Consider the following 20,331-nt stretch of genomic DNA (forward strand, 5'->3'; position numbering starts at 1 on the left):
ACGGTACTGTTCAGCAGTCAATAAGTAGTAAGCTGCTGTTCCATTCCGAAAATATCCTACAACAGTGTGAAGTCCAGTCAGGGTTTCCCCCCACTACTAGAGTATGTTGAATTCCACTGGCTGTCAAGAAGGTATTTTATAGCTCCATAAAAGGTAACCCCCTGGCAGCCTAAGTCTTGCGAGAGTTTCATTCGTTGTTTCAGGGGTTTTCAAACTTGGGTCCCTAGGGGGCCGCCAGGAGGTGCTAAGGGGTCCGCAGAAAATAAAAAATATTTTTCTTTCATTCTACTTTTTAAACAATTTAACAATATTTTTCTTTCATTCTACTTTTTAAAGAGTATAAATGTATTTCAATTCAATTAAAAACATTTCTTCAGGTTTGTTCATCTATTATTACTCTAACGGTGGGTATAAAAAAGATATGCGCTCAACTTAATACAATAGTAATATTTTCCAGATTTTTTTATATGATATTTTAATCATTTCTTTTAATTTGTCTTAATTTCCTTTATTACAAAATAACAGCCATTTATTTAATTTTCACACAGTATAAAAGGGAATTTATATCTAAAATATAAAGCTATACATTTTTGAAAAGGGGTCCCTCGCAAGGGGATCATCGTGTTTGGGGGTCCTTGGTATCAAAAAGTTTGAAAACCCCTGGTCTAGGGCATACGCAGGCATATGCCCACCTATCTTTCTTAGGATTTTGCAAATGTACACTTAAAATAATTGATGATACGGCCGCCCGGAACAACAAGTATGCTTTTGACCCGGAACATTTACAAACTACTAACGCGATGCAGAAGCACCGTTGAGTGAATTGTGTGTCTTTTTTGTTTTATATTAATAAGTGTACACAGATTCTCTCCAAACGCATGCAGAGCTGCGGGAGACGGGAGCGCAAGTTGATCCACCAATCAAAATGTTAATTTCAGAAGCGATAGTATATTTGCTAGCCAATCATATTTTCTGTTTCAGTAAGGGGAGGGACTGTACATACTTTTAAATTAAACTTTGTGAAAATACTGCATGTCATTGCACCCGTGCTAGTTTTTGATGCTCTTTGCTGATGCTGAACAACAGTGTCCCGTAATTGTATCAAATGTCTTTTTCTTTACTTTTTTGCCTTTTACTGCTGTTGTCGATGCCTTTTTCTTGTGATATCAAACATATCAATTAATATTTCTAGGTAGGAAAACAATTTTACTATAAACAAAAAAGCACATAATAGTACACAAATAAAACAAATAACCATGGTGGTGTTCAAATTGCATTTGGGGGTCCTTCATAAATTCACAGTTTGCCCACATCTTCAGACACTACAACACCACTGCTAAGGTTAGGTTTAGGGGCTGCTTTGGGGTATGTGTAGGGTTTCTGTAGGACTCTAAACACAAAAGACACAGCGTGCGATCGTTCAGTGTGGCTCTCGCGAGACTGCATGTAACAGGGAGTTACCTTCTAGAAACGACCAAATTAATTCCAGTCCGGGTTTTCTGTTTATCCGCTGTGGCGCGATAGTGAAACAAAAGACATTCGGCCATTGCAGACCATTAACAGAGTGGATATTATTTATCTGGAGTGGTTTCTTGAGACGCCGTGTGAACCTGCAATCTACAGTATTTTTTTGGACTCATTCAGAAGATAATTCTTTGAACCGTTATGAGGTGAAAGTCTGATACTGGACAGTGAGTATTGTGGAATGATGAGTTAGCATCAGAGCTACGAGCCAAGCCACGCGTTCTGGTGCATACTAAACGCCTATATTCGTATTGGTTTGTAGGTCAACCTATACAGGGGATTAGAGTATTTCTGGTGCATTTTGTTATTTAAAAGACCAAATAATTTGACGTCTTGTGTGGTGTGGGCCCAACGCCCATGACTGAGAAACCTCGCTACAGGCTCGCGGCGCGACACATGATCAGCCATTCAGTTGAAACCGATCAAATTGACAGTTTTACGTCATTTTAGATAAACAGGCCCGTGACATCATAACTTCCGTATGTTGTGTTTTCAGGAACAACTTGCAGCATGTTCTTTTGCTTTTAGGGCACTTTTGTGCATTAATTCGTTGTTAGCAGTGTTGGGTAAGTTACTCAATAAAAGTAATTAATTACTAACTAATAATTACATCTTCTACTGTGTAATTAGATTCATGTACTTATTAATCTGTCTGAAAAGTAATTGCATGACTTATTACTAATTACATTTTAAAACGCTTTTCAACCTCGATCAGATGAAAAATACAAGGATAGACATGAAAATGTTCTTTTAATTATTTCAAATAAATTAAATACAATCAAATAAATTACACCTGAACTTGCCAAATAATTTAAGGGGGCAGCGTTACATTTGAAAACATATATTTTAACATTAGATGTTACGTATTTATTTTAAATTCACTAATTGTTCTAGAGTCTATACAGTATTTAATGCAATTACATCAGAAGTAACTGGACAATTGAGAGTAATCCCATTACTTTTCAATGAAAATGTTATATAATTACAGTAATTAATTACTTAGTAATACATTACATCCAACACTGGTTGTTAGTGACCATGTCGTTTTCCAAAAATTATCATGATAATGTTTCTGTCAAATTGCCAGTTACTGCTGTAAAACTGTAAACTGTAATTTGGTATTAGCCGCCCCTATCTTCATAAAGAAATATATCAAATAACAATAATTTGAAAGCTTCTGAGCCATCATAGGTGAGCTCACAGACCTATGATGCCCAAAAATGCTGTCTAGGTATCCCACTAGGATGCTGTTTCTTTTTTAGTACATTCTTACATCATAGGAGTCGAACTGTTGTATTTAATGTGATGTTTGACACTGAAGTGAGGCCTGTTGAATTCTAGGGTTCATGTTTGTGGTGCAAGCGGCCCCTGTTTCCAAAAACTACAGAGCCCCTGTGTGGGGCTAGAGGACCATGTTCCGTCCTGGTGGAGAGAGGGACTTCCAGACATCGGCTCGAAGGATGGGAACGTCCCTGCTCTTCCAGCTGTCGGTTCATGAGCGAGAGTTGGACCTTGTGTTCCTTGACCACAGTTATGCCAAGCCCTGGAATGCCCACCCCGATGCCAGTAGTGCACGGCCCACCCATATGTTGTTTGTCACCCCTAGACGACAGCCTGACCCATCTGTGTGAGTCAAGTTTTTATTTTTATTTTCATTTTCATTAGTGCCTGTTGTGCCAAATTGCTAAGACTGTGTTCACACAGTCAGTGTTTGGGATTGACAGCCATATTTACTAGCAGATGAGAGAGGTTGGTAGCCCTAACATACATGATTGACAGCAAAGAGGCTATATAGAGGCTGACATCAAACTCATCTTGGATGATTAAAAGATGTTGTGGTGTGTTACTCTTTGCAGTGATTCAGACATTTCCATTGACGTGGAGACAGTCACACCTACAGCACTGCCTCTCTATGACAATCAAAAAGCACGTAGTGTGATGAACGAGTGTGAACGTCACGTTCTATTCGCCCGAACAGTCGCTGATGGACCACCTCCTCCGGATGATTGGGAAGAACACATTAACAAGTAAGAAGATATTGTAGGTTAACTACAAGATCACAGATGTTTCTATGAGAATGAATGAGAACTTAATTTATTGGAGGTGTTATAGCAATATTTATTTACCTACATATTTATTTCTTAAAAGAGTTTAATACATGACAACAAATCTTTGAGTTTTCAATCAATTAATTTAGATCAAATTTAAAAAGACTAATGAATTGTGGCCATTTTTTTAAGTTTATTTATAAAACCATTATTGATTAAGTTGCTTGAATGTTGACAGACGTATTCTTTATAAAAGGAAAAAGTCTGTTTTAATAATACTTGATCACTGGATATTTAAGACGAGTGATCATTGATGAACTACAATTTGACTGTTTACTTTATAGTGTTTATCTTGTAATTAGGGCTGCAACTAACTATTATTTTGATAACTAATCTAACGATTATTAAAATGATTATTCTGCGAATATTGTAAAGATTAATCATAATCGTGTGCCCCGACTTAAAAGGTTGTATTTAACGTATCAATAAAGAGAGGGGAGGGGGGGGGAATCATCTTTTAAAATTCACTGCTAAAAATCCTATTGTTATAAAGTGTTTTTGTCTTGGTTTCCATTTAAAAATGTCTAAAAATCCTTAAAACAAGATGCATTTACTTGAGAAGCAACATTTAAGATATTTAGACTTTTGCTTTAAGAGAATATGTCTTAATTATAAGTGTATTTTTTACTTGTTCATACTTCTGTGAGTGCAGTAAAGACAAAATACATGATCTATTCTCTAAAAGCAAGTCTAAATATCTTATATTTAGGATTTCTAGATATTTTTAAATATTTGTATTTTTAATATTACATTCAACATTCACAGATAGCAATTTTTCTTCTGCAGTATAGCTGATAAAGTAAATGTTCTTTTAAAGGAGTTTTAGATATTTATATTGGAAAACAAGAACAAATCAAAAACGTATTTTGTTGCAGTGTATAATGGGGCGAAGACTACCTTCTCTCACCTTTCTGTTCACTTCAATCTATCTTTAACTCACAATAAAACAAATTCTCTCTTATTAATAAAGCTGCGTATTGCCAATTTTCTTCACGATAAGAAATGCACAGTGACGTATATTATGATTCAATAAGACACGAGCCATCACGTTATAAACTAGCTGCATTAACTCTTTCCCCGCCAAACACGGAATTTTCCGGGTTTTATGAAAAAACGATTCCCCGCCAAACACGGAATTTTCCGGGTATCCGTGTTTTAGGTGGTATACAGTAAGGAAGACCCGCACGCATGTTTTGAAAGAGTACGCAACTCTTTGATCAAAGAAACAGACTGTGATCGTCTCAAACGTGAAGTGGAACACCATACTAATACTAAAGCACTTGTTTGATAAAAATGCCTTTTTCTCAGCTTTTTGTCCGAAATGTTGTTTTTGACAAAACCTACCTCTGTTCAAGTGGCAATAAAAAAAGAACAAATGAAGATAAAATAAAATCGTTTTTTTGCCTAAAAGCAGAGGCTCAGATCTTTATTTTGATATATAGCATCTTCATATATTCATGGAAGAAAATATTCTGCGAGCCATTAAAATTTAGCGAAAATCATCAAAAACCCTGGCGGTGGCTGGCAACTTTTTTTAAAAACGCTGGCGGGGAAAGAGTTAAGCGTGCACGCTCCCCCCTTAGATTGGGACACTTCACGCAATGCATAGAAGAGGCGCTGACCGCACAGAGAAATTACCTGCTTCCTTATTTTAATTTTAATAAAGCTATAACGCATTAAATATATCTGCATTTAAGATGTAATGCCAGGGTGTCATTCCTTTAAAGACGCTCGACATGCAAGTTTTGCTTCAGAGGAGCAGCAGCTCCAGCTCTACTTACTCCACAACGAGAGTGCTTCTGTATTTACTTTTGTATACCGTAATTTCTGGACTATTGAGCGCACCTGAATATAAGCCGCACCCACTGATTTTTAAATAAAATATTATTTTGAACATAAATAAGCCGCACCTGTCTATAAGCCGCAGGTGCCTACCGGTACATTGAAACAAATGAACTTTACTCAGGCTTTAACGAAACACGGCTTGTAACAAAAATAAATAGGCTTTAACGAAACACTGTGTGGCAGCGGGGGCGTGGTCAAGCGCCCATCCGAGAGAGAAAATCGGTAAGGGCGCTTACACCTGAGCTAAATTATGTCTAACACCGGTGTCTAATTTCAGTAAGCATGAGGAGAGCGGCATAAAAAGGCAGCAGCCACAGAGCTGAGAGAGTGACACACGTCAGTCTAGTGTTGGCGCATAGAAGAATTGAGAAACTTTATAAAATTGATTGTAAACATTGCTGTGGCCATTAAAAGCCTTACCTGGAACGTCAAGTGCCCTGCTGAAAACTGTCACACTGGTGCCCGTGTGACAGTTTTCCCAAGAAGGACACGTGAAGCAGGGCACTTGAAATTAGACACCGGTGTTAGACATAATTTAGCGCAGGTGTAAGCGCCCTTACAGCTTTTCTCTCCCGGATGGGCGCTTGACCATGCCCCCGCTGCCACACACGGCTTGTAATAAAACATTTGCAGTAAACAGTAGCCTACCAAGAAAGTCATTGGTCACTATCTTCCTCGTCCTGTGCACTGAAACCACTGAAGTCATCTCCTTCGGTGTCGGAGTTGAATAGCCTCAGATTTAGTTGTCTTTTTGCACTGAGTCAATTCCTCACGCTGCTGTTTCCAACGTCTTATCATCGACTCGTTAAGACCAAGCTCCCGTGCAGCAGCTCTATTTCCTTTTCCAACAGCCAGATCAATCGCCTTCAACTTGAAAGCAGCATCATATGCGTTTCTCCATGTCTTTGCCATGGTGAGGGTGACAAAATTACTACCGTAATCAGAATGATGGGAAGTTTGAGCGCTCGATTTAATCTAAACAGTAAACAAAAAAGTTGTTTTGACCTTAACCCGTTCGGCAATTTCATTGGTCTAATGAAAGCTTCACGCCAAAAAACTGAGCACGTCACAGAATGTTTTTTTTTTTATTTTTTTTTTTATAAAATTTGAAAGCGGGAAAAATCCATATATTAGCCGGGTCATTGTATAAGCAGCGAGGTTCAAAGCGTGGGTAAAAAGTTGCGGCTTATAGTCCGGAAATTACGGTAATTCCCTCATAATTTGCGATCTACATCACCTGAAGCTGTGAAAGTTTAGAGTGCATCTGGACTGTGAGCTGTGTAATTCTTCCTCTCCTCAGTCATCCGCGAGCTTCAGTGCTGCTCTCAAGCACAATCATAAGTTTCATATCTGATCTCATGTTACGTTAAATGAGATCAAAGGACTATTCGACAGCAAATTTTGTATTTTTTTTTATTGTTGAGGTTGTCGATAACATTGACTTATCGTTTCAGCCCTAATTGTAATACATTGTAAATTATTGAAAGGGTGTATATTTTGTTTACCTCATCTGTTTGTTTGGCTTGTTTATAGTTAAATTTCCTACATTATGCACTGAAATCTTCATCTTTTCTGGTTATCATTGTGATTTTTGGTTGCATTATACTAGAGATCGACTGATAGTGGATTTTGCCGATAACTGATTAATCGGCCAATAGTTTTTTTTTTTTTATCGATTTATAGAATGATTAAACATTTTTTAGTCTTTCCTTACAATAACAGGCACAGACATTGAGGCTACAAGAATCCAAAATGAATAAAACCCCAAAATCAGTTTGGTATGCTGCAAAAATCCCAATAATAACCAGAATATTTTTTATTTGGTGCATAACCAAATTATGCATTGTTTAATTATAAACAATTCTGAAGTACACTGGGGACTTGGCTCCTGTTACAATGCTCTAAATGGAAGTATTTACCAAATTAAGATTTTTATAGCCTTTGTATTCACCTGATGAAGAGTTTCGTGTGTGTGTGTGTGTGTGTGTGTGTGTGTGTGTGTGTGTGTGTGTATATATATACACACACACACAGTTGAAGTCAGAAGTTTACATGTACCTTAGCAAAATACATTTAAATTCAGTTTTTCACAATTCCTGAATTTAATTGTAGAAAATATTCCATGTCTTAGGTCAGTTAGGATAACTACTTCATTTTAAGAATGTGAAATGTCAGAATAATAGTAGAGAGAATCATTTATTACAGATTTTATTTCTTTCATCACATTTTCAGTGGGTCAGAAGTTTACATACACTTTGAGTATTTGGTAGCATTGCCTTTACATTGTTAAACTTGGGTAAAATATTTTGGGTAGCCTTCCACAAGCATCTCACAATAAGATGCTGGAATTTTGGCCCATTCCTCCAGACAGAACTGGTGTATCTGAATCAGGTTTGTAGGCTTTCTCGCACATGATTTTTCAGTTCTGCCTGCAAATTTAGCTATTGGAGTTCAAGGCCACTCCAATACCTTGACTTTGTTGACCTTAAGCCATTTTGCCACAACTTTGGAGGTATGCTTGGGGTCATTTGTCCATTTGGAAGACCCTTTAACTTCCTGGCTTATGTTTTGAGATGTTGCTTCGATATATCCACATCATTTCCTTTCCTCATGATGCCATCTATTTTGTGAAGTGCACCAGTCGCTCCTGCACCAAAGCAGCCCCACAACATGATAATGCCACCCCCATGTTCACTGTTGGCATGGTATTCTTTGGCTTTTTCCTCCAAAAAAAACAAACAATGGTCATTATGGTAAAAAGTAAGATCTTTGTCCCCATGTGCTCTTGCAGACTCTGGTCTGGATTTTGGAGCATTGACTTCTTCATTGCTGGGCAGCCTTTCAGGTTATGTCAATATTGGACTTGTTTTTACTGTGGATATAGGTACTTGACAACACAAGGGCCTTTGCTGTTGTTCTGGGATTGATTTGCACTTTTCGCACCAAACTACATTCATCTCAAGGGGACAGAATGCGTATCCTTCCTGAACCATATGATAGCTACGTGGTCCCGTGGTGTACCGTAATTTCCGGACTATTGAGCGCACATGAATATAAGCCGCACCCACTGATTTTTAAATAAAATATTATTTTGAACATAAATAAGCCGCACCTGTCTATAAGCCGCAGGTGCCTACCGGTACATTGAAACAAATGAACTTTACTCAGGCTTTAACGAAACACGGCTTGTAACAAAAATAAATAGGCTTTAACGAAACACGGTGTGGCAGCGGGGGCGTGGTCAAGCGCCCATCCGGGAGAGAAAAGCGGTAAGGGAGCTTACACCTGAGCGAAATTATATCTAACACCGGTGTCTAATTTCAGTAAACATGGGGAGAGAGGCATAAAAAGGCAGCAGCCACAGAGCTGAGAGAGTGACACACGTCAGTCTAGTGTTGGCGCATAGAAGAATTGAGAAACTTTATAAAATTGATTGTAAACATTGCTGTCGCCATTAAAAGCCTTACCTGGAACGTCAAGTGCCCTGCTGAAAACTGTCACACTGGTGCCCGTGTGACAGTTTTCCCAAGGACACGTGAAGCAGGGCACTTGAAATTAGACACCGGAGAGCGGCATAAAAAGGCAGCAGCCACAGAGCTGAGAGAGTGACACACGTCAGTCTAGTGTTGGCGCATAGAAGAATTGAGAAACTTTATAAAATTGTTTGTAAACATTGCTGTGGCCATTAAAAGCCTTACCTGGAACGTCAAGTGCCCTGCTGAAAACTGTCACACTGGTGCCCGTGTGACAGTTTTCCCAAGAAGGACACGTGAAGCAGGGCACTTGAAATTAGACACCGGTGTTAGACATAATTTAGCGCAGGTGTAAGCACCTTACAGCTTTTCTCTCCGGATGGGCGCTTGACCATGCCCCGCTGCCACACACGGCTTGTAATAAAACATTTGCAGTAAACAGTAGCCTACCAAGAAAGTCATTGGTCACTATCTTCCTCGTCCTGTGCACTGAAACCACTGAAGTCATCTCCTTCGGTGTCGGAGTTCAATAGCCTCAGATTTAGTTGTCTTTTTGCACTGAGTCAATTCCTCACGCTGCTGTTTCCAGCGTCTTATCATCGACTCATTAAGACCAAGCTCCCGTGAAAAATCCATATATTAGCCGCGTCATTGTATAAGCCGCGAGGTTCAAAGCGTGGGAAAAAAGTTGCGGCTTATAGTCCGGAAATTACGGTATATACTTGTGTACTATTGTTTGTACAGAGTACCTTCAGGTGTTTGGAAATTGCTCCCAAGTATGAACTAGACTTGTGGAGGTCCACTATTTTTGTTTAAGAGGTTTTGGCTGATTTCTTTTGATTTTCCCATGATGTCAAACAAAGAAGCACCGAGTTTGAAGGTAGGCCTTAAAATACATCCACAGTTACACCTCCAATTGACTCCAATTAGCCTATCAGAAGCTGGTTGCCTAATGGCTTGACATCATTTTCTGGAATTTTCCAAGCTGCTTAAATGCACAATTAACTTATTGTATGTAAATTTCTGACCCTCTGAATTTGTGATATAGTCAATTAAAAGTGAAACAATCTGTCTGTAAACAATTGTTGGAAAGATTACTTGTCATGCACAAAGTAGATGTCCTAAATGGCTTGCCAAAACTATTATTGTTTGCTAATATGAAATCTGTGGATTGGTTAAAAAATTTAAGTTCTAATGACTTCAATCAAAGTGTATGTAAGCTTCTGACTACAACTGTATATATATATATATATATATATATATATATATATATATATATATATATATAAATATTTCACCAAATTAGGTTTATTGATGATGAATAAAAATATCGGTACAGAGTTTTTTGGCCGATAACCGATAGTTCTAAAAAGAAACTACATAATAAACTGCATTTGAGATTTTATACATTTTAAACTCCTATAGCCTCAATGTCCTGCCCAGGCTTATATTTCATTGTAAGGAAAAACTACAAATGTTTTAACACATTCAATAAAAAGAAAAAACAACAAATAAAAAAAACTCAACAAATTAATTGGTTGTCTGATATTTTCTTCTTTAGCCATCATATATGCAAAATGTGTGATACCGCTGTTCTTGAATTTTATTTAGGGCTGGCTGGTCATTGGCACAGAACAAGCTCTTTAATAAAGTACTGAAGGCCCTTCAAGCAGAAAGACTAGGCAGACTGGCCAATGAGGGTGTGAGTATATTTAAAATGGATGTAAAACTTGACAATCGCTGGTTTACAATCTGTAAAATACTGCTGTTTCTTAAAGTCCTAAATTGATTTACATTTCTTAATACTTTAGCTTTTGAATTTAATGTGATAAATGTAAAATGTTTAACATGTTTTTTTCTTTAATGTGATTAACACATTTACCAATTTTCACATTCGATTCTAACATTTTATTCCACTCCGATTGAGTGCTGAACACTGGTTGGAACACCTTTGCGATGTGTCCTGGAGTCATAATTACACTGACATACACATCTCAAATACACACCCCAACAGCGATTTCCTGTAAATAATCAAGTGACTGAGAAAGGACCTCTTCGCCATATTTATTTTACAAATCTAACCCATATGACTCGCTGGAGTGAAGCATTAGCGTTTCCCTGGCACCGTGTTGCACTTTGGTCTTGCGGGACAATTTGGATGAAGTATCATAAAAGTGTGCAGTGCTCTGAAAAAAACAAGACATTCTCTGCAGCGCTTTTCATGTGGAGGCAAATGCGCAATCCTGCTATATTATTCAAGCTCTCCTCTCAAAACACCTGTCATATAGAGACTTCACTCTTTCTTCTTGGAAGTTATATCATATTTTGAATGCTGTTTCATATTGACTTTGACCAAAAAATATTATTTTTTGTCATTAGATTTATGTAAATGGTAGAAATGTTATTGGTAGAAATGGGTTTGATATTTGTAAATGTTTATTGAATTGCAAACAGCAGACTTTACACAATAAAATGATAGAGAGCTGTTCTATTCGATACACAGTGGTAAATCAATTTCTGCATGTTGTGTTCTCTCTCTCTCTCACTCTCAATGTCTCTGTCCTGCTCTCCACAGGCCTGTAATGAGCCTGTCTTGCGCAGGATAGCTGTGGATAAATGTGCTCGTAAGGTCCGCCATGCTCTAGCCAGTGTCAGCTGGGACTTAAAACTTACTCAGTGGCTCCATAGTACACTGGTGGAGTCTCTGAGTCTTGCCATGCTGGCTGCTTATCTTGATGTGCTGCAGACACTCAAAAGCAAGGTGAGTGAATGCTCTTTCTGTCAGAGCTTCTGTTAGAACGGTTCAGCTGTGTTCTCCAACACGATTTTGCTTTGGCCAGGAAGCATCCGTTTAACTGCATGTTGTTTAGACTGATGTAAGTCTCGTGAGCCTTATGTACACTTAACTGAACTGCAATTGTGACTTGTGGTTGGGACAGATTCAGACTGATAAATTGTGAGTTCAAGAATGAATCTGCCTGAGCAATTTCTTTTAAAGTAACCTGATTAAATTAGTGTGGGCCGTATATACTGTGTGACAGTAGAAATTGATTAACAGGTAGAGATTCTGCTGTACCGTGTATCTGTGGCACAAATGAAACAGTCCGATACAAAGCAGAAAACGGTAGTCTACTCCGCAAACTGTGTGCAGATGGATGCTTCCATTGTAGATTCCTTTTGTTGATTTTAATGAATGACATAATGATTATAATGAGCAATTAGAATGGCCTAAACTGTCTTAAACACATTAATGTGAGTATTCTTTATTATACTCATTCTGTTATTTCAGGACTTAGGACTATAAAAGACTTAATATGACCGAATTAATAATCCTAAATTTAGAGGTTATTTGTGACTATACAAAAACTATGACTGAAGCAAGAAACTATAAAACATTAACAATGACTGCAAGATCACTATTTGCAGCTAAAATTAATTTAGCTGTGGGGCTGCAGAAACACTCCTCAGTGTTATATAATTTATTTTTATTTTTTTTTAAATTATGGCATCTTCAAATACTAGGTACCGTCGCTGATCGACAGGATGTTGCTGTCATCTTCAGTGAAAACAGGAGCAGCAGGGGCCGAGGCTCTTTCTCTGCTCCTCAAACGCCCATGGGACCCTGCTGTCGGCGTACTCTCACACAACAAACCAGTACGTGTCTGAACTTGTTGGCTTCTTTGCTGTCTTTGAGAATGGGAAAGATTTGTCTGTGAAAGACCAATCGGTTCTAAGTAGGATTTAAATTCAACATTAAATTTGACTCTCTTAATGTACCTTCCTGCTAGCATTGTGAACAATTCATTGGTGCACATTATTCCAAAGGAAAAAAAATAAAATTGTATAACTTGCTCTTCCTGTATGTTACATCACAGAAGTAAAATGTGTTGTGAATGCAATTTAATGTTGACTTTATATGTCTCACAAACAGTCTTGGTGTTCACACTTTGTGATGGATAAACAATATTTTTTTACAGGAAATGTCTTGTAAACATCGAATGGACATCATCATTATTATCCAATTCTAATCTGAGTATGCATGTTTATATTTTCAGAGTAAACTTCCTGGATCCCCTCTGATCCTGTTAGCTCCTTCAGGACCAACCAACCCCACCTTCTCTACCTCTCGACGAATGAGATTCTGGCAGTCTCAGCTCTCATGTCTTGGGAAGGTATGCAATTACATAATTGAACAGGACTCAGCAGGACCACTTTGGTATAGTGATCTCCACTGTTATTTCTGATATAGAACTTTGCTCCATTTAGCATAACTTTAATTCTAAACTAAATGTTGCACTTATGAAAGCTGTTCTTTTGTAAAACATATTTGTGCTGAAGTGAATATTCTGCACAATTCACTACTGGTGTTGAAATTAAACTCCTTAAACAAATTGAAATGTTTTTGTACTCTGTTTGTTGGCGATTCAGGTTATTCCCATCAACGTTCACGTGGGTAGTGGAGCTAACATCGGCATCACACAGTGTTTAGAGCATATGATTGGAAAAATTAGAGGAAAGGTCATCGAGGTACAAACTATACTCATTCAACAACAAAACACTATCTTGACAATTATGCTTGCATATGCACTTTACATAAATTATATTATTGAAATGGCCCTTTATTTGTCATGGCATCTAAATATCTCAAATTAAAAGTATGTTCTGGTTCAAACTTAAGCTTATCACAGAAATAATTTTGACTCACCCCTTAGTTTGTTTAAAAGCAGGGGAAATGCACATACAATGGAAGACTATACACTCACCTAAAGGATTATTAGGAACACCATACTAATACTGTGTTTGACCCCCTTTCGCCTTCAGAACTGCCTTAATTCTACGTGGCATTGATTCAACAAGGTGCTGAAAGCATTCTTTAGAAATGTTGGCCCATATTGATAGGATAGCATCTTGCAGTTGATGGAGATTTGTGGGATGCACATCCAGGGCACGAAGCTCCCGTTCCACCACATCCCAAAGATGCTCTATTGGGTTGAGATCTGGTGACTGTGGGGGCCATTTTAGTACAGTGAACTCATTGTCATGTTCAAGAAACCAATTTGAAATGATTCGAGCTTTGTGACATGGTGCATTATCCTGCTGGAAGTAGCCATCAGAGGATGGGTACATGGTGGCCATAAAGGGATGGACATGGTCAGAAACAATGCTCAGGTAGGCCATGGCATTTAAACGATGCCCATTGGCACTAAGGGGCCTAAAGTGTGCCAAGAAAACATCCCCACACCATTACACCACCACCACCAGCATGCACAGTGGTAACAAGGCATGATGGATCCATGTTCTCATTCTGCTTACACCAAATTCTGACTCTACCATCTGAATGTCTCAACAGAAATCGAGACTCATCAGACCAGGCAACATTTTTCCAGTCTTCAACTGTCCAATTTTGGTGAGCTCTTGCAAATTGTAGCCTTTTTTTCCTATTTGTAGTGGAGATGAGTGGTACCGGTGGGGTCTTCTGCTGTTGTAGCCCATCCGCCTCAAGATTGTGCGTGTTGTGGCTTCACAAATGCTTTGCTGCATACCTCGGTTGTAACAGTGGTTATTTCAGGCAAAGTTGCTCTTCTATCAGCTTGAATCAGTCGGCCCATTCTCCTCTGACCTCTAGCATCAACAAGGCATTTTCAGCCCACAGGACTGCCGCATACTGGATGTTTTTCCTTTTCACACCATTCTTTGTAAACCCTAGAAATGGTTGTGCGTGAAAATCCCAGTAACTGAGCAGATTGTGAAATATTCAGACCGGCCCGTCTTGCACCAACAACCATGCCACGCTCAAAATTACTTAAATCACCTTTCTTTCCCATTCTGACATTCAGTTTGGAGTTCAGGAGATTGTCTTGACTAGGACCACACCCCTAAATGCATTGAATCAACTGCCATGTGATTGGTTGATTAGATAATTGCATTAATGAGAAATTGAACAGGTGTTCCTAATAATCCTTTAGGTGAGTGTATGTGCAAGTGTTTCAAACAGCGCTATTAGATGTTTGTTTATTTATAGATCTATAATAGAATTGAGAAACTTTGTTTGTATGCTGCAGGTTCACAGTCACTTTCCTCACAAACCGATCATTTTGGTGGGCTGGAATGTGGGGGCACTGATGGCTTGCCATGTAAGTCCATCTCAACATGAGTTTCCTATATGATTTGTCTCATATATTCTGCTATGGTACTGATGAATTCACAGACAAATGTCCATTTTTGCATCCAGGTGTCCCTTATGGAATACATGACGGCTGTTGTGTGTTTGGGTTTCCCGCTTCAAACAGTCAATGGGCCACGAGGGGTAAGATGAAATGCAGTCCACAGTAAACCTGTTAAATTGCCATTAAATTGTAGGATTAACTTTTGTGGTGTAGGTACCACATTCACACAACAACAGCTGTATGTGCCATTTTCTATGCACATTGCATTTATATTGAGCTTCTCTGGCAGTGTTACAGCTTAAGGCAGCAAATTTGCAGAGTTGATATGCTGGCATTTTCACAAGGCCTCTTCATACATGACCTCTAAAAAAAAAGAAGTTAAATCAATGCAAAGGCTATATGTGGGGAAAGTTCCTATTATTGACTGCGAATATGTATCGGCCAATTATTGACCAAATTAAAACCATCATAATTGGTTATTAGGATGAAATAGCACAGATATGAATAAAACAATTGTTGATTTATAAATAATTTGTAACGCACTTTTAAAAACTCTGTGAATTTAAATGCACAATCCAGCAATAATAATTGTCGCAACATGTAGAAGGTTTGGCACTCGTAAGTACATGTAATATTACATTTTATTATTTCTTGTTCTCACATTAATGTCGAAAACCCGCCATAAATAGATGTGAAGTTGTGAAAGCGGTACTAACCTATAAGCTACAAGATGGGGGAAACCATCTAAATTGCTATGAAATTAGCAGACTTTTACTTTTGAGATATCTGTAGTCTATTATTGCTGCATGATTGATTAAATTAAGATTAAAATTGCAATATGGCCTTGCGCAATTAATAAACCTTAAAAGGCTGCATTTTAAAATATAGTCTGTGTGAGCATGTGGCACCCTCTAGCGGTCTGGACGGCATCATCCATTATACCACTATAATACAGAATTTAAAAGGGGGCAGGGCTCCAGTCTGCGACTAAATGGTCACATTTCACGTTTTACCCGCCAGTGTGACTTAAGTTTTGTAACAAGTCGCGCTGGTGTGACTACAGTGTTGGCCAACTCTCCCTCTTACTCTCTCTCCGTTTATGCGCTGCCATATTCTATTAAGCAATATCAAACAGCAAATGCATCAAAAGCTATATCCGAACCTATTATCAGCACAGCTCAATGAACGGAGCAGCGTGAGTGCTGGACAGGTGCGTTCACTCGCAAAGGCAAAGCGTGGTAATCTGTATAACAGCTCAAAATCAACACCTTTCTGTTGAATGAGTATATCAGACTTATAATAATAATAATAATAATAATATTACAAAAATATAACTTTTATTATTAGTTTCAGTCTTAAAACTTTTCATTTTATAGGCCCCAGAACCTTTTGGTCCTTTTTGGCTTAATTTTTCCATGATGTGGTTGAGATTTCCATGGAATGGCCCAACATATGCATGGTATAAATTTGTAATGTTAAATAATGTATAGTACATGCATGTTAAATGTGAGTTCTGTTGTTTTGAACTGCAAACACAAAAGTACAAAATAGTTTTTATCTTTTATTGTTGCTCTCTTTAAATATTTGGCCAGTGTTCAACGGAAATTATTTCTCAGTTTTTTGCTGCTTTTCACACCTACGCCTTCTTCGTCCGCTGAGTTTTGCCATGCTAAGGTAAATTTGACCGCGCCTTTTAATGTTTATATTCTGTTTGGCAGGATGTTGATGATCCGCTGTTGGACATGAAGACTCCAGTGCTGTTTGTGGTTGGTCAGAATGCACTGCAGTGCAGCCCAGAAAACATGGAGGAGTTCAGGGAAAAAATACGAGCCGACAACAGCATGGTAGTTGTCGGAGGGGCGGATGACAACCTGAGGTTTGTGTGTGTTCATGTTTTATACATTCAGATACAGAAATGTGTTATTTTCTTGGGAAGCATCCAGCAGAGTTGATAAAGCACTTGTCTTTGTCTACAGAATCAACTCCACTAAGATGAAGACAGAGGGCCTGACCCAGACCATGGTGGATCGCTGCATTCAAGTAAGTATTTCTCACTTCTCTTCACCAAACTGTAGGTCCCATTGTGTAAATATGGTTTACTTGCTTATCTTGGTTTAAGTCAAGATATTTTGAAATTAATCCAGCAAACCAAAGTTGTGATTTTTAGAAATAATGATAATAAAATCAACAAAACGTTTACAAACATTTCCTTTTTTTTTTAAATAATTCTGTAAAATCTCTAGAAAGTGCTTGTATTGTGTTTTTATGAGAAAACAAGTCATGCAGTATTAGATTACGGCAAATACTGTTAATGTTATTTTCAGTTGAATTCTCCAGCACCCACTCTATTCGGAGTCTGTTTTTAGGGGAACCTGGTCCTAAATGTTAGCTCTGGTACATACAAGAATATTATGAAGCAAACTGGTTTGGCTTTAGAAAACATGATACAGAGCAGAAAACTGTGATTTGCAAGGTTTGTACATTGTGTATGTTGAATCGATATATTTAAATAATCCATATGTGTCTATCAGTGGTCAGGGCTTGTCGTGAGACTGAGAGAAATGATGAATCAAAAGGTTTTTCACTGACAGCTGAACTTTTCATTAGATGGAAAAACTTGTCTAGAACACAAGAAAATGTCACTGAATCTGCTTCTGAGGCCTGAAATTTTGCTTGTGCCACCATCATAGCAAATTCAATGAGATTTATCCAGCGCGCCACACATGCCTTCCATCCATAAAACGCAGCTGTGTTTTGTGCGTGTTGCACTCGCAGTCTGAACCATGCAAGTGCACCCGAGTCTTGAAGTCTTCCCTTAATTTGTGTTCCAGTGACAGAAAAAGCACAATCACACCCACTATTAATTCTGGTTTCTCTCAATGTATTGTGGGTTTTTAAGTACATATCAAAACCCTTTCTAAAATTCGGCAAATATTAATAATATTAATACTATTGCTGTGATGTGCCTTTGAATCCCCAAAATATGCTAATGTTGGTTTGGATTTGTTTTGTTGTGTAGATTATGTAGACTTCTTGAGCATTTAGATGTCGTCACGTTTAAATCGTAGCATGCAGGGTTTTGAGCAAATGTACGCTCATCACCACTTTATTATGTACACCTGTACACCTATTTATTCATGTGATTATCAAATCAGCCTGTCATGTGGCAGCAGTGCAATGCAAAAAATCATTCAGATACGAGACATGAGCTTCATTTAATGTTCACATCAACCATTATTTCCATGATTTTGACCACGGCATGATTGTTGGTGCCAGACGGGCATGTTTTGAGTATTTCTGTAACTTCTGATCTCCTGGGATTTTCACACACAACAGTCTCTAGAGTTTACTCAGAATGGTGCGAAAAACAAAAAACATCCAGTGAGCAGCAGTACTGTGGACGAAAACACCTTGTTGATGAGAGGGGTCAATGGAGAATGGCCAGACTGGTTCAAGCTGACAAAGGCTATGGTAACTCAGATAACCGCTCTGTACAAATGTAGTGAGCAGAATTTCATCTCAGAACGCACATTTCGGACCTTGTGGCGGATGGGCTACAACAGCAGAAGACCACACCAGGAAAGCTGTGGCTGACTATTAAGTTTGATGTGTTTCATCCTTTCGTCAGAAAATTGCGAAAGCAGCGTTTACAAATAGGTTTTTGCTGATCTATGATGGTTCCCCTTTCACCAGTCTCAAATCCAAAGAATTTCCAAACCTGTCTTTTTCCACTTTTCTTTTCGACAATATTCAGTTGAGCTTCCGCAGCAGCAGCTTTGCTTGTCGCCATCTTTTGCTTGTTGGGAGCATTCGAAAGTTCCCGACACTGCATGGGAACCAGGTAGACCCGGTACTCGGTATCCGGTACCTTCAGAAATTCTGGTATTGTAAAAAAAAAAAATTTGGAGTACCGGTATTTTTGACAACACTAGTACCTAATAAAGTGAGTGTATAATACATGAAGATGTACATGGCAAAAAGATAGAATCAGTTTTGTTCCAGTTGATAACATGTTTTAACTGTTAATATTTATTTTTACACTGTACTTTCTAATCACCCCTCAGATTGTTTATACATGATAATACTGTCAGTCAACTTGTCCAGCAGGTGAATTGCAAATTGTGAAATGTCTCAAATGTTTTATTTCTCATTGAGCAAATCAACAACACACTCGTCACCACAGAGATACGCTTACTTTTTCCGATCGGCTCGTTAGAGAGCCTGCTTGTCTTTCCTGCTTGTCTGTGATTTGTTTTGTAATGCTATACCCCCTTGTTTTCAGGATGAGATTGTGGATTTTCTGACCGGAGTTCTGACCCACACTGAGAGTCATGGGCATGGCTCAGGTGAAACACGAGATCTGGATTCAGAAAAGAAGAAGAAACAACGTCGTGAGCTGCCCTTTGACATTGAACGATCACGACCCTCTTCACCTGCTGTGAGGGTATCTATCTCCCCATCAGGTTTAGAAGAACGTTTTGTAGTGATAGATTCCTAAACTATACTTTTTGTCCTCTTATTTGAATGTAGTTATTTGCTTTAGAATATGAAGTCAAATGTTTGGTTCCAGCCAAAATATTGTCACTATGGCACTTCTCGTAACAGATGTAATTCATTCACCTGCAATAATGCGTCCCCTTCAGGATATGTTCAGTGTTTGCAGTAGTCCTACTGCCAGTCCCAAACCCAAGACCATTGGTCTGTCTCCAGCTCAGAAATCCAGCCTCATTACTGCCACACAGCTCCTGAAGACCCAAATGCATCGCTCAGGAGCTGTGCTCACACACAAACAAGCACAAGGTGTGTATTTTCAGGTATAAACACACAGTTGGTCACAGAGCTATAAGGGGGCATACACAGTGTTTCATCTGCGCTTTTTTTTTCGTAATTGTTAATATCACTATCACATCATGGTGTAATCTTTTGCACAGGGAAGCACCACTCATGTTTGTCTCAAAAAGTAGAAATCTCATTTGGTGATCAACATACAGTGCACCCAGAAAGTATTCACAGTGCTTCACTTTTTCCACATTTTGTTATGTTACAGCCTTATTCCAAAATTGATTAAATTCCTTATTTTCCTCAAAATTCTACAAACAACATCCCATAATGACAACATGAAAGAAGTTTGTTTGAAATCTTAAATGTAAAAACGGAGGGAAAAAAAATCACATGTATAAAGTATTCACAGCCTTTACTCAATACTACACCTAT

General features: G+C 38.3%; 1 protein-coding gene across 3 annotated transcripts in view; it reads left to right on the top strand.

Moving 5' to 3' along the window:
* The first annotated feature begins 1,522 nt into the window (after positions 1-1,522).
* The window catches only part of LOC127621076 (KAT8 regulatory NSL complex subunit 3), a 41,424-nt gene continuing 22,615 nt past the window's right edge, over positions 1,523-20,331 (top strand). For 2 of the 3 annotated variants that reach the window (XM_052094519.1, XM_052094521.1), the window contains exons 1-14: positions 1,523-1,691; positions 2,866-3,151; positions 3,381-3,551; positions 10,562-10,652; positions 11,526-11,711; positions 12,473-12,604; positions 13,006-13,122; positions 13,379-13,477; positions 15,013-15,084; positions 15,183-15,257; positions 16,836-16,993; positions 17,094-17,157; positions 19,400-19,561; positions 19,761-19,917. In XM_052094519.1, coding sequence (XP_051950479.1) covers positions 2,937-3,151; positions 3,381-3,551; positions 10,562-10,652; positions 11,526-11,711; positions 12,473-12,604; positions 13,006-13,122; positions 13,379-13,477; positions 15,013-15,084; positions 15,183-15,257; positions 16,836-16,993; positions 17,094-17,157; positions 19,400-19,561; positions 19,761-19,917 — 1,699 coding nt within the window. In that variant the 5' untranslated portion in view covers positions 1,523-1,691; positions 2,866-2,936. Of the gene's footprint in view, positions 1,692-2,021; positions 2,091-2,865; positions 3,152-3,380; positions 3,552-10,561; positions 10,653-11,525; positions 11,712-12,472; positions 12,605-13,005; positions 13,123-13,378; positions 13,478-15,012; positions 15,085-15,182; positions 15,258-16,835; positions 16,994-17,093; positions 17,158-19,399; positions 19,562-19,760; positions 19,918-20,331 lie in introns of those variants that run through there. The other variant, XM_052094520.1, reaches the window with a different exon arrangement.

Source organism: Xyrauchen texanus, chromosome 27 (genome assembly GCF_025860055.1).
Source record: "Xyrauchen texanus isolate HMW12.3.18 chromosome 27, RBS_HiC_50CHRs, whole genome shotgun sequence".
Lineage (NCBI taxonomy): Eukaryota > Metazoa > Chordata > Actinopteri > Cypriniformes > Catostomidae > Xyrauchen > Xyrauchen texanus.